This window comes from Trachurus japonicus, chromosome 10 (genome assembly GCF_045865225.1).
Source record: "Trachurus japonicus isolate A0001 chromosome 10, Traja_1.0".
Classification (NCBI taxonomy): domain Eukaryota; kingdom Metazoa; phylum Chordata; class Actinopteri; order Carangiformes; family Carangidae; genus Trachurus; species Trachurus japonicus.
Window position 1 is genome coordinate 27158160 of NC_140916.1, and position 10785 is coordinate 27168944.

Genomic DNA, 10785 nt, shown 5'->3' on the forward strand with positions numbered 1-10785 from the left:
TATATTTGAAATCGTATGGCTGGTTGGTGCCGATTCACAAATTAATGAAGTAAATGAATACGTTTCTTGTTAATTCAGTAAAGTAAAGTTTCTTGCAGGTGTTAAACCAGTCTCAACCTGTGCCAGAAGCTCAACAGACAGAGCAGCTTGACTGAACCAACACTAGGCAGCGCTGTTGAGCATCAGGTCTGGCCTGATCGTCGTCGTCGTCAGCCGGAGAGGAAGGAGGATGAGGAAGTGGCCGGTGAGGGGGACTAGGAGGACTGACTGGACCTGGAGATGTAGCCGCCAGCAGCAGCAGCAGCAGCAGCAGGGAAGGATGCACCGGCAGCTGTCAGGCAGCTAGGGACCCGCACTACTTGACAATGCGATGGGAAACTGCTGGGCTCAGTGTGCCGGGCTCTTCAGGCGGGAGGCCAGCAGGATCCAGAGAGGAGGCGGGTAGGTGAAACATGACTTCAGACAGACGGGGAGCTAGCTAACTAGCATCTAAAGAAACCAGCGTATCCGGTTACGGTGCTAACGTGAGCTAACAGTTGGTTATAGCCGGGGGCTGAGACCACCACCACCACCACAAGACCCCGAGACTGTCTGACAGCTGCGGGTGTTAGTCTGGACTGGAGGCGAGGGTGTAACACAGAGGGGTAATAAACAGACTGACGGGGTATTATCATGGTGCTGTGCGGCTCCACCTGCAGACAGACAGACAGACAGAGCCAGCAGGAACCAAGACCCCACCCCTATTGTCACCAGACTGGACAGGGGGCAGCTCTGTCGGAGGAGGGCTGGGCACAGTCATGTTGGGCTCTTTGACATAGCACACTTACACAGTGTTGGGCATGTTGCTTTTACAATGTTATGATTTAGAGTTAGGCTACTAGTTACTTTCCCAAAAAAGTAACCGAGTTAGTTACTGATTTACTACATTATAAAACTAACTAATTACCAGGTAAAGTACCTATTGCGTTACTAAATGAAAATAAAATGCACAAATATGTCAAATTACATGGACTCGCCCCCCTAACCACAACCACCTCCTGTTTATCTGGAACTAACTAACCAACTCACTCAGTACTCCTCCGCACAGATAGGCTCCGGGACGGAGGAAACTGTTACTTTTTTGATTAATACATTGAAAAAAGTAGCGCCCTTAGTAACACCGTTATTCCCATCACTGCACTCACACCTGGATCTCCTAGTTCAGTATGAGTGAATGCCTGAGTCCCGGTGCACACAGTGGGTCTCATAGTCTGTTAATTCCACGCAGTCATGTCACCAAATACAAGGTTAATAATTAATGTTGTAGTGCTTTGTTAAGATTAGAGAAGGCCAGCTCTCCTGCAGCAACAAGCTGGCTCATGCTCAGTCACCACCACCCAATTTAACCTGACAAAGACACAATAAAGTTATCATCTGAGAATGGAAATTTTGAAACCTCATAAACACATGTTGCCTGCTCCCATTAGGTCAGGCTGTGACACTGTAAGAACAACTATGTTCACTGGAGCAATACAATGATTTAAAGTGAAGAACAGAGAGTGTATTTTTGATTTGACATCAACATGAGGTTGAATTTCTTAAATGAATCATAAAGTTGGTTCACCATGTCAGCTGTGTTACTGCTTCCTGTGGCCTGACAGAGGTGAAACACCTGCTGCTGTGTCTATATTTTTAGAGCAGTAGACCGTTCATTGAAGCCCTCTGACACATCAGTGGAGGAAAATCACAGGTGTAATCATTAACATTAATTAGAGCAGCATGTAATTTAGGAGAGCCTGTTGTAAGGTCCTGATTATATTAGCTACACCTGTGCTTCTCCTGCTGTGTATGATTCAATGTTGAAGCAACTGTCCACATGCAGTATATGACACAATCAGATTCATTCATTTAGCTGCTTAGTTACTTTAATATCTACACAAATGATCATCAGTGTATTTAGAGCAGGTCACTGATGTGTGGGTTGACTGTTAACATTATAGCACATGCTTCACTGTGTAAACTTAAGCAATGGCACGTCTGTGTCAGTAATGTGGACCAGACAGATGGAGCGGACATATGTAACAGTGGACTGACTGCTTAAAAACAGAAAATATTCTCGACTAAACTGCATCATAGATAGGAAGCTGCTTTTAAGAATGAAGTTATTGCTGTGTGGCCTTTTGATAAACACATACATTTCCTTTTATTTATTTGTCCCCATTGTCAACTTTAATGTTGCTAAACTAACAAAGAAACATGTCTCTGCATCAGAAAAACTATAATATAATAATATAATATAATATATAAAATACAGGGTTTCCATTTGCATGATGGACATGTTTCCAAAGCCTTTAAATTGAATTATCCAGCATTGTCCTATAAAAGTTCTCTTAAGTAGTAGAGGAGGATTCATAAAAGGTTGTGTGTAATATAATACAATATATTGTGTATGTGGCAACTGTTACTGAGGAGCAGTATTCATTCAAGTGTGCAATGATTTTTTGAGCCTGTTGATATTGTCTCCATTTGCTTGATGGACCAGAGCCAGTGATCCACCACAAACACTGGGTGTATCCTTCAATTGTGCCTACTCAATCAATCCCTTCCCCTAGAGTCATTACTCATGTTGATGTTAATCTCAGGGGCATAGAGTGTGATCATCATACAGCTCCTGCATGCAATATTACAGCAGCCCAGTTTTAAATATTTAAGCTGCGTGTTCTCTGATTTATTGTTACAGATCCAAATATTTCCGAAGCAGCACCACAGGGGAGCATTATACAATAGAGGTATGAGTCACACATTTACTAGAGCTTTTTTATTTTATTCATTATGATGCTGTTTCTGATTGTGTCTCTTTATTTTACAGTTTGAAAACCTGGTAGAGAGTGATGAGGTAGGTCCGATCACCTTTATGCGGAGGTTCCCTCAGTATCTAAATAAGTTTTTGGAGATTATTGTTAGTGAGTTTTTTTTTCCTCAGCTCTATTATTGTTCTGTTGCTTGAAACTAGGAATGTGTCACGATTACAGATTTTCTAGGTACTATTATTGTCAGAGAAATAATCACGGTATTACGATTATCAGGATTATTATGCATCAATTAATTTCAAACACTATTAATGTGTAAAATCAAATATAGTCAAAATATAATTACATTACTAATTATTTACACAAAGTATCTATTAAAATATGACCAATTATTAAATATATAAGTCATTAATTGTCATTGATACCAAATGTTTAAGTTAATTTTAATCTTTTTTTACAAATGACACTGTCTCTAGCATTTAAATTCCTACCAATTCAATTTTACGTACCTGTGCATTTACCTTTAGCTTGGTGCACATCTGCCAATACGGTTCCGACATAATCTTTTTTTGGAAAGTGACGGTATTTAGGAATCTTTGCGATCAATTAATTGTGGCGTTTAATACCGCGATTAATTGTGAAAACAAGTAATTGTGACATCCCTGCTTGAAACCCAATGACATTGTAAAAGATTGAGTGAGTGTTTTATAAGACATATAGTCTAATTAAAAGCCACATTATGGTGGTTCTCCCTGAATCCTTTTTACTTCCAGACTCCCATCAGACTTTCCTGAAGAAAGCCACTCTCTAGTGATGGATAGGAAATGATGGGTGCACCCACTGCGCACCCATCGCTGTTACATGGCTGTCTTCCATTATTCCCTCCAAGCCCCATAACTCGATTAGTGTCTGCAGAGTCCCAGACTGGTAGCACTTTATCTGAAGATGTGTTTTACACCGGAATCCAACGCTGTATGGTCACATCTCTTTGTTTGTTGCATTGCAGGGGGAAGCAGAAAGCCCGCAGCCCTGCCCGAGGTCAGAGGTCTCCTGACTAAAAAAAAAATAAATAAATAAGTTGTTTGATTTAAAAACAACAACAACAACAAAAACCTTACAGTATGTTGCTTGCTTTGTTTTTCATCAGGCCGATCAGTGAAGATGAGATCAAACACCTCAGAGAGCACCGCTACACCGCGCTCTCGGACAATCAGGTCCTGATAGACCAGAAGATCCAGGCGGAGGTAAGGCACAGTGTCACAACGCTTCTGTAGAGGGATCCATCTTTGTTAGATTAAAAGCTCCCATCATTTCATTTACTTTTTAATTAATTTGTTTTTTAATTTGCTGCATTGTTTTTTCTGTTTTTGTAATTTTCTGTTCTGTGCTTTGTGTTTGTTTCATTTCTGTTATTTCTGCTCAGTTAGAGGCACAAGAGGAGAAGTTAAGGCTAGAAGAGGAGGCTAGAAATGCCGCCCAGCGGGAGGCCGCCAGGTTGGCACGTGAACGAAAAGTGAAGGAGGTGAGGCGGCACTGAGCGCTCTCCCTTCTGCCATGTTGACTTACTGCTTGGCTAAACAACCCTCTCCTCTAACCTCCTGGCCCTGTACAGAGGCTCCCCCCAGCATTTCAAGCACTCAGCCTTCTGTGTCTCAAAGGACGCAGCGATATCTCTCTGTTCACTTTTCTTTATGTGCTCATTAACCTTTTCTCTCTTACTTTAAGTCGGGGAAATCGTTGTCGGTGACAGCGCTTCATTTATCTGGAAAAAAGTTTCGTGGCATTTGTAGCAAAAGACGTCACATTTGTTTAGTTGGACACTTCAGGGTGGAATAATTCCCAACAGATGATGCATAATACACAGTCACAGACACAAGACTGGCTCTGGATCTCTCCCAGTTCCTCTCATGAATTCAAACAGTGAGAGGAAAGATGCTTCAAAAAACAGCATCACTTTGCTGGGCTTTTACTGCCACAGTCACTTTAGACATCATGGCTAGAGAGATATGGGCAGCTGGGCCATAACAATATTGCAACAAGAATTTTGGTCTGTATCATAGTTTCTATTTCCTCTTCAGTTTAATGAGTTTTATTATTATTATTATTATTATTATTATGTGATATAATGAAAATTCAGATTCCTTTGTTCTTCGTGTCACATTCCCCTGCTTCTTTGGTGTTTCTTTGTTTTGTTAAAGTTATTTGCCCATATGTTTTCTTGAGAGCACCAAAACTGTCAAGTGTCTGTTTTTAGTCAGTATAATAATCTGTCTGTGTTTCAATAGTAGGAAGATTGTCTGTTTAGTTTTTGTTGTCTTGATCTATGGTGTTTTTGTTCGCAGCTGTCTGCCCAGAGGACACGGGGAAAAGCAGATGGCGCTGGCAGTGACACTCAGCAAAGAAAGTGAGTTACTTGAGTTCATCAGACAACAGAACGGTTGTTTGGCTGAGGACAAACTGCGGTCATGAGGCTCTCTATAGGCTTCAGTCGACATACCGAGCAGACAGTAGTCATGGATCTTCTCAGTAGTTTAATCTTTCGTCCACCTCTGTATTCAAATATTTGAACATTTCCAGCATCTGGTTAAATCACAGCTCTCTCAGATGGATGATATTACCATTTGTTGCTATTGGGCAGCAGCAATTCTTCTTTTTTTTCCAGCTCTCAACAGAAACATTGATTTAATAACATGGGAGCTCGGTGTGCTCCTGCAGTCAGGCACTGTGTAGGCTGCAGAGTAGATATTGAAGCACTACAAAGTATCCAGTCTCAGAATCCAATGCTTAACAAATTTTCAATGTGCCCAGACAAGCACTGCAACTGCTCACAAGTCCTCATGCTTTGCAGCGGTAATGAAAGGAGGCAGCACAAACAACACTGAGCTCAGTCTCAGATTTCATCTCCTCCAAATGTGAAGAACAGGTTGAAGTCGAAGCCTCAGAGAGATGCTTTATTCATGCTGGCTTGAGTTTAGGACGGATGATTTTTGTGCATTCATTCCTGTCTGTCCAACCAGTGTTGTGCAGTATTTTGTGTTTTTTCTGTGTCAGTTAATGGACTGGGACTTGTGTTGATTCAGTGTGGTGTGTTTCAGACACACCTCTGGGGAGGATTTTGATGTCTACCTCCAGAACGTAAAAGCCCAGTCTGAGGCTTTCAGGAGCAACAGTGAGTGACCTCCCAGCCTTAATTATATCCATTCTAATAATACGCCCGTCTATTACTGTTGTGCTGATAAATGGACCGTGATAAGGTAAAAGAGTTACCTACGCTCTGTTGTAATAATTGTCGCCTTGTTTCCAGGACTCCCCTCTGATACAAACGTGGTGACTCCCAACACAGAGTGCAGCTGGGACTTCACCACTAAGACCCGCTCCACCAACGACGACGGGACCTCACTGGACTTGGAGTGGGAGGATGAGGAAGGTGAGACTTTCATTTTCCCCATATAGGGAAGTTTTCTGCACCTAAGCTGTTACTTTTCCTGCCGACTGTTGCCTTTGGCTCCTCGGCGGCAAGGTTGAGAAAATATGTCCAATCCATCAAACTTTCATTCGGTCCAGACGTTCGATGGCACCGAGGGAGCAGGTTGGAGCTTTCAGGTTGGAGCTTTCTGTGCTTCTGAACCAGGGCTCCGTCTCTCAGCCAAGATTGATTCTGTTTCTCAGTGACACTGCAGCAAAGAGGAGGAGGAGGAGGAAGCAGCTTACACCTTATTTTAAACACACCAGCTCTCCTCTAATGTCCAGTGCAAATCAGCTGAAACACATTCTTAACTGTAGACATACAGAACTGCAAAATCCAAATATGTTATAGGCTATATATATATAGGCTATATATATGCTTTGTTGAAGGCAGGGGCACTGTGGGACCGTAAAGGACTGCTTCTGTACTTTACAGCACAGGTTATATTTACATTTACTCCCTTAAAGGGATAGTTCAACATTTTGGCATATTGGCCCATTGCCATAATCCCTATGGTCATAGCAGTAGGTTCGTTTCCTTTAATTGTCGGTGCTAACTATTTTTGGAACAGCGGAGCAGAGCCGCAAGCTGCTCAGAGCTACGCTACGGAGGCTAATGGGATTTCTTGGTTTCCCTCATCAAACTCATCAAATACACAATCCAACAACTCCAAAACACTCTGGTGGACAAGTTGTGACCTGCACATTCACCACGCTGAGATAATAATGGAACGTTAAGACAACTCCATCTCGTAATGTTCCGTTATTATCTCATAGCGTGGTGAATGTGCAGGTCACAACTTGAGTGTTTTGGAGTTGTTGGATTGTGTATTTGATGAGTTTGATGAGGGAAACCAAGAAATCCCATGAGCCTCCGTAGCGTAGCTCTGAGCAGCTCGTGGCTCTGCTCCGCCATTCTAAAAATAGCTTGCACCGACAATTAAAAGTAACGAACCTGCTCCTGAAACTATAGGGATTATGGCAATGGGCCAAAAGTGAAGTTTGTATAGTTTTAAATTTGGTGCAGAAAGTCAGGAACAGATCCCCCTGTGCTACCAGATTACCGCCCGCAGCCGTTTCTGACTCCATCGACTTCTGCTGTCAGAATGAAAGCTCGTGTCCTTGCTTTGTAGGAATCAATCGAGCACTTCCAGCCTGGGAGAGGTCTCGGACGGAGGAGGACATCCTGCGCGCAGCCCTGAGGCCCGGCGGCAAGCAGATGAACAGTGGCCCGACCTCGGCCTCCGAGGACTCCAACGCACTGGAGTGGGAAAATGATTTTGTGAGTACTCACCCAGAGGACAGTGCAAACACCGAATTTGAAGGGTTTGTCAATCCCGTCCTAGACACCCCCTCTGAGGACGCTTCGGACCGTGGCCTCAGGTCGGACAACCAGGACAGATAGTGTTCAGCACCAAAGGAGACGTTTGTCGTGCCCTCTTCATGTCAAAGCTCACCAGCTTTTTGCCTCATGAAATCGATATGTACTTTCTTGCTCTTCATATTCTGTAATATGAGACTCTGATGCTGCGGTAATATGTTGTGGATCTCTACACTGCAACGCATTGTAGTGACATTTTTATCAAATACTCATTTTTCAGTGCCTTCATTTGCTAATTTAGCCGACCATTTTATGCATTGTAACACATCAGTTACATCAATTACCATTCAACACGTTGTTCAGTGAGAGCTGGTTTTCAATGCACAGGTACAGTAGTCATACATAAACCAGTATGTTGCCAAGTTACTTATTGTTTCTTTTTTGTGAAAGGGTACAGGATGCTGCTGTAGGAGCTGTGTATTATTATACTCACTGATAGAGACACTCAGTGTGACATCTCATAGGCTGTGGAGGGGGTGATCATGCAGAGTCATTTACACAGTACTCGTTTTAAATGCCAGTGGAGGAATTAGTTCTCTGCTTTTGACCCGTCCTAACTATTTAGCAGCAGTCGACAGTCACAGAGCAGTGCCTGGGGACTAGTGCACCGCTGAGGTCAGCGCCTTGCTCAGTGGTAATGGCAAAAATATTCCTGCATGTATTTTGGGACGAAGCCCCCACATAAGCACAAAGACAAATCCAAACTACAGAAAAAAAACTCCTCACTGCCCTTCCTCTCTAACCTGTTTGAGTTTGTCCTCTAGATTTATGAAATGAATGCATGATGGAAAAAAGAATGAACTGAATTTCACACTGAGATGCTGATGGAAAATATTAAAGTCAACCATTTTTAATGAATCGGTACAATGATACAGCCACATTTCCACATTTGAGACTGGACCCCCTAGATGGTTTCCTCTTCTTGTTTAGATGTTCTTTTGAATCATGGGATGCTTGCTCGGCCTATTTTTGTATAATTGTTTGTACGACAGCAGCCTCGGACAAGGCATGCATTTCGTGAAGTGCTGTCAGTGCATGCACTCTGACAAGAAGGCTGTGCTCATTATGCTGCAGCAGCTGCAGTGCTAAGTGAGTTTTTATACTTTTAGTCCTGTAACTGCAATTTGTGTATCTTCTGACATTTTAATAGGTCAATAAATTGTGCACCTAATGCAGAATTAATTTAAGCAGCCTCTAAATCAACTTCTAAACTTAATGAGAAAGGTGTTAAGCTTGTTGGACTCTCCACCTTGTGTCCAGAAAAATAGAAAATTAAGAAGGCCAAGCATGAAAACACGTTTACAGTAAAATCTCTATAGTGTTGTGTTTCTAAAAAATACACATTCCATTCGTCCATGAGTGATCATCTGACATCAAGAGATCTTTTATAAAATAATACAATGAAGCACATACAGTGACTCATGTTCACAGGCCCTATGGTCTATTATATAACATCTGGGTTTGTAACTGACCTTTTTCCAAAGATCCCTGGTCTTTTCCAGTCATTGTCACCTCTGGTAATTGTGCTAACCAGTGCTCCACAATAATAAGAGAACATGTAAATAATGGGGGGAAAAAATCAATTTGATAAAGCTTTAATTTCCAGTCTTTGGATAGCATCATTTACCTTAAACAAGGAGGTTTTCATCCATGTCTGTTGGTTGGTTTGTTTGGCAGCAACATTATGCAAAAACCACTGAACCAGTCTGCACCACACTTGGTGGAGAGGTGCTGATCAGTAATGGCAAGACAGACACGTGTAGCACGAGACACGAGATATATGCTCCATACTGAGTCCATATTATAATATTAATTTTAATTTCCTAAATCATGAGTCGCATCCAAACAACACGGGTGGAGCCAAAAAAAAAGGTAAACTCAGTCTGACATACAGTTGGCTGAATTGAACAGAAGACAATCTTTACCCAAACTAAAAAAAAATAATTTTGTTTACAAGCTAAAAAAAAGCTTTCTGATTGGTTGCTTGTGCCCTGTGTCTTTTCAAGAGACGGACATCTTTTGAATGTAATAATTATTAATTTGATGTGATACGAAATCCAAACCAGTTACTAAAAAGCTTTCACAAATCTTAGTGTGATTGTTGTTCACTGCTAATAATGAAAGCAATATGCTGTGGAGAGTTGAGATCTGAGGTCAGCTCTGTGGCCTCAGCTTTCAGGCTTTAGTTGGTACAGACTCAGAGCTGCTCTCCCAGGGAATCTGCCCTACATGTTTCTCTAGTTCTTGTGCGTCACGTTTCTACACCCTGACACTCGGTCGAGCATGTTGGGACAGGAGAGTTTCACACTGAATATATTTAACCTGCTTGAATCAGAGGTAGTTTACAGCTTGCACTCTATTGTGTGGATGTTTTTGGTTTTAGAAGATGATTCACTTGAGTGAAGAAGAAACTGTGCACTACTGTTTGTGTGTAGACGAGAGACGGGTTCATTTGCAGAGATTTGATTTCTTATTATTTGAGTGTGTGATTTTAAAAAAAAAAGTTTTGTTTTTGAACACTTTTCAATTCTGTGTTGTTGTTATTACATGATCTCTGGTTAACCACTGTAATTTTCTGAAAAAACAAACAAAAAACCTGTATCTTAACATTCCTTGTCACACTGAGCCTAAGAAAAAAATAAAATATAAAAACATGTCTTGGACATCACATGCATTCACTGTAAAGACCTGGTGTACATAGAGCACAGAGCACATTTATGAGTAGTTTAATTGGGCTTTTTAACCAAATACATAGTCATGTGAACTTTGTCCTCTGTAAAGTTTTATTTCTCAAAGGCTGGATGTTTGAATTTCAAACATGTACAAGATACAAGGGCGACAAACCAAAGTGTAATAAGGGATTTTTGAGAATCACACAGGACACATAAGCCAACACAGACTCACATTATTACAATAGAAATGACAAGGCTACTGTATAAGTTACACATTTCCAATACACATTAATAAATGGAGCCACTAGGTGTAAACTCTCCACTCAGAGCATGAGAAAACAGAGTACAAATCCTTCAGGTTCTGTGTGGCTGTGTCAGAAACCGCCACTCATTTTTCCACTGCACTGAGTGGTGTGTGTGTGTCTTTGTCTTTGATTGTGATTTGTGATAGCTCAGAGATGTAAAACAGACACTGTTT

General features: G+C 41.6%; 1 protein-coding gene across 1 annotated transcript; it reads left to right on the forward strand.

Moving 5' to 3' along the window:
- Nucleotides 1-224: 224 nt before the first annotated feature.
- ap1ar (adaptor related protein complex 1 associated regulatory protein) lies at nucleotides 225-8813 on the forward strand. The gene is made up of 10 exons (XM_085788493.1): nucleotides 225-441; nucleotides 2720-2768; nucleotides 2849-2875; nucleotides 3796-3827; nucleotides 3937-4033; nucleotides 4213-4311; nucleotides 5132-5193; nucleotides 5885-5958; nucleotides 6094-6216; nucleotides 7388-8813. Exons 1-10 carry the CDS (start codon nucleotides 371-373, stop codon nucleotides 7657-7659), a joined length of 906 nt encoding a protein of 301 aa, XP_085644619.1. The 5' UTR covers nucleotides 225-370; the 3' UTR covers nucleotides 7660-8813.
- Nucleotides 8814-10785: the final 1972 nt, after the last annotated feature.

Excerpts from the sequence above, each read along its gene's own strand:
- ap1ar (XM_085788493.1), top strand. The coding sequence starts at position 371 with ATGGGAAACTGCTGGGCTCAGTGTGCCGGGCTCTTCAGGCGGGAGGCC. Across the intron at positions 2,876-3,795 it reads ACCTGGTAGAGAGTGATGAG|GGGGAAGCAGAAAGCCCGCA; the intron begins GTAGGTCCGATC and ends GTTGCATTGCAG. Across the intron at positions 6,217-7,387 it reads GGAGTGGGAGGATGAGGAAG|GAATCAATCGAGCACTTCCA; the intron begins GTGAGACTTTCA and ends CTTGCTTTGTAG.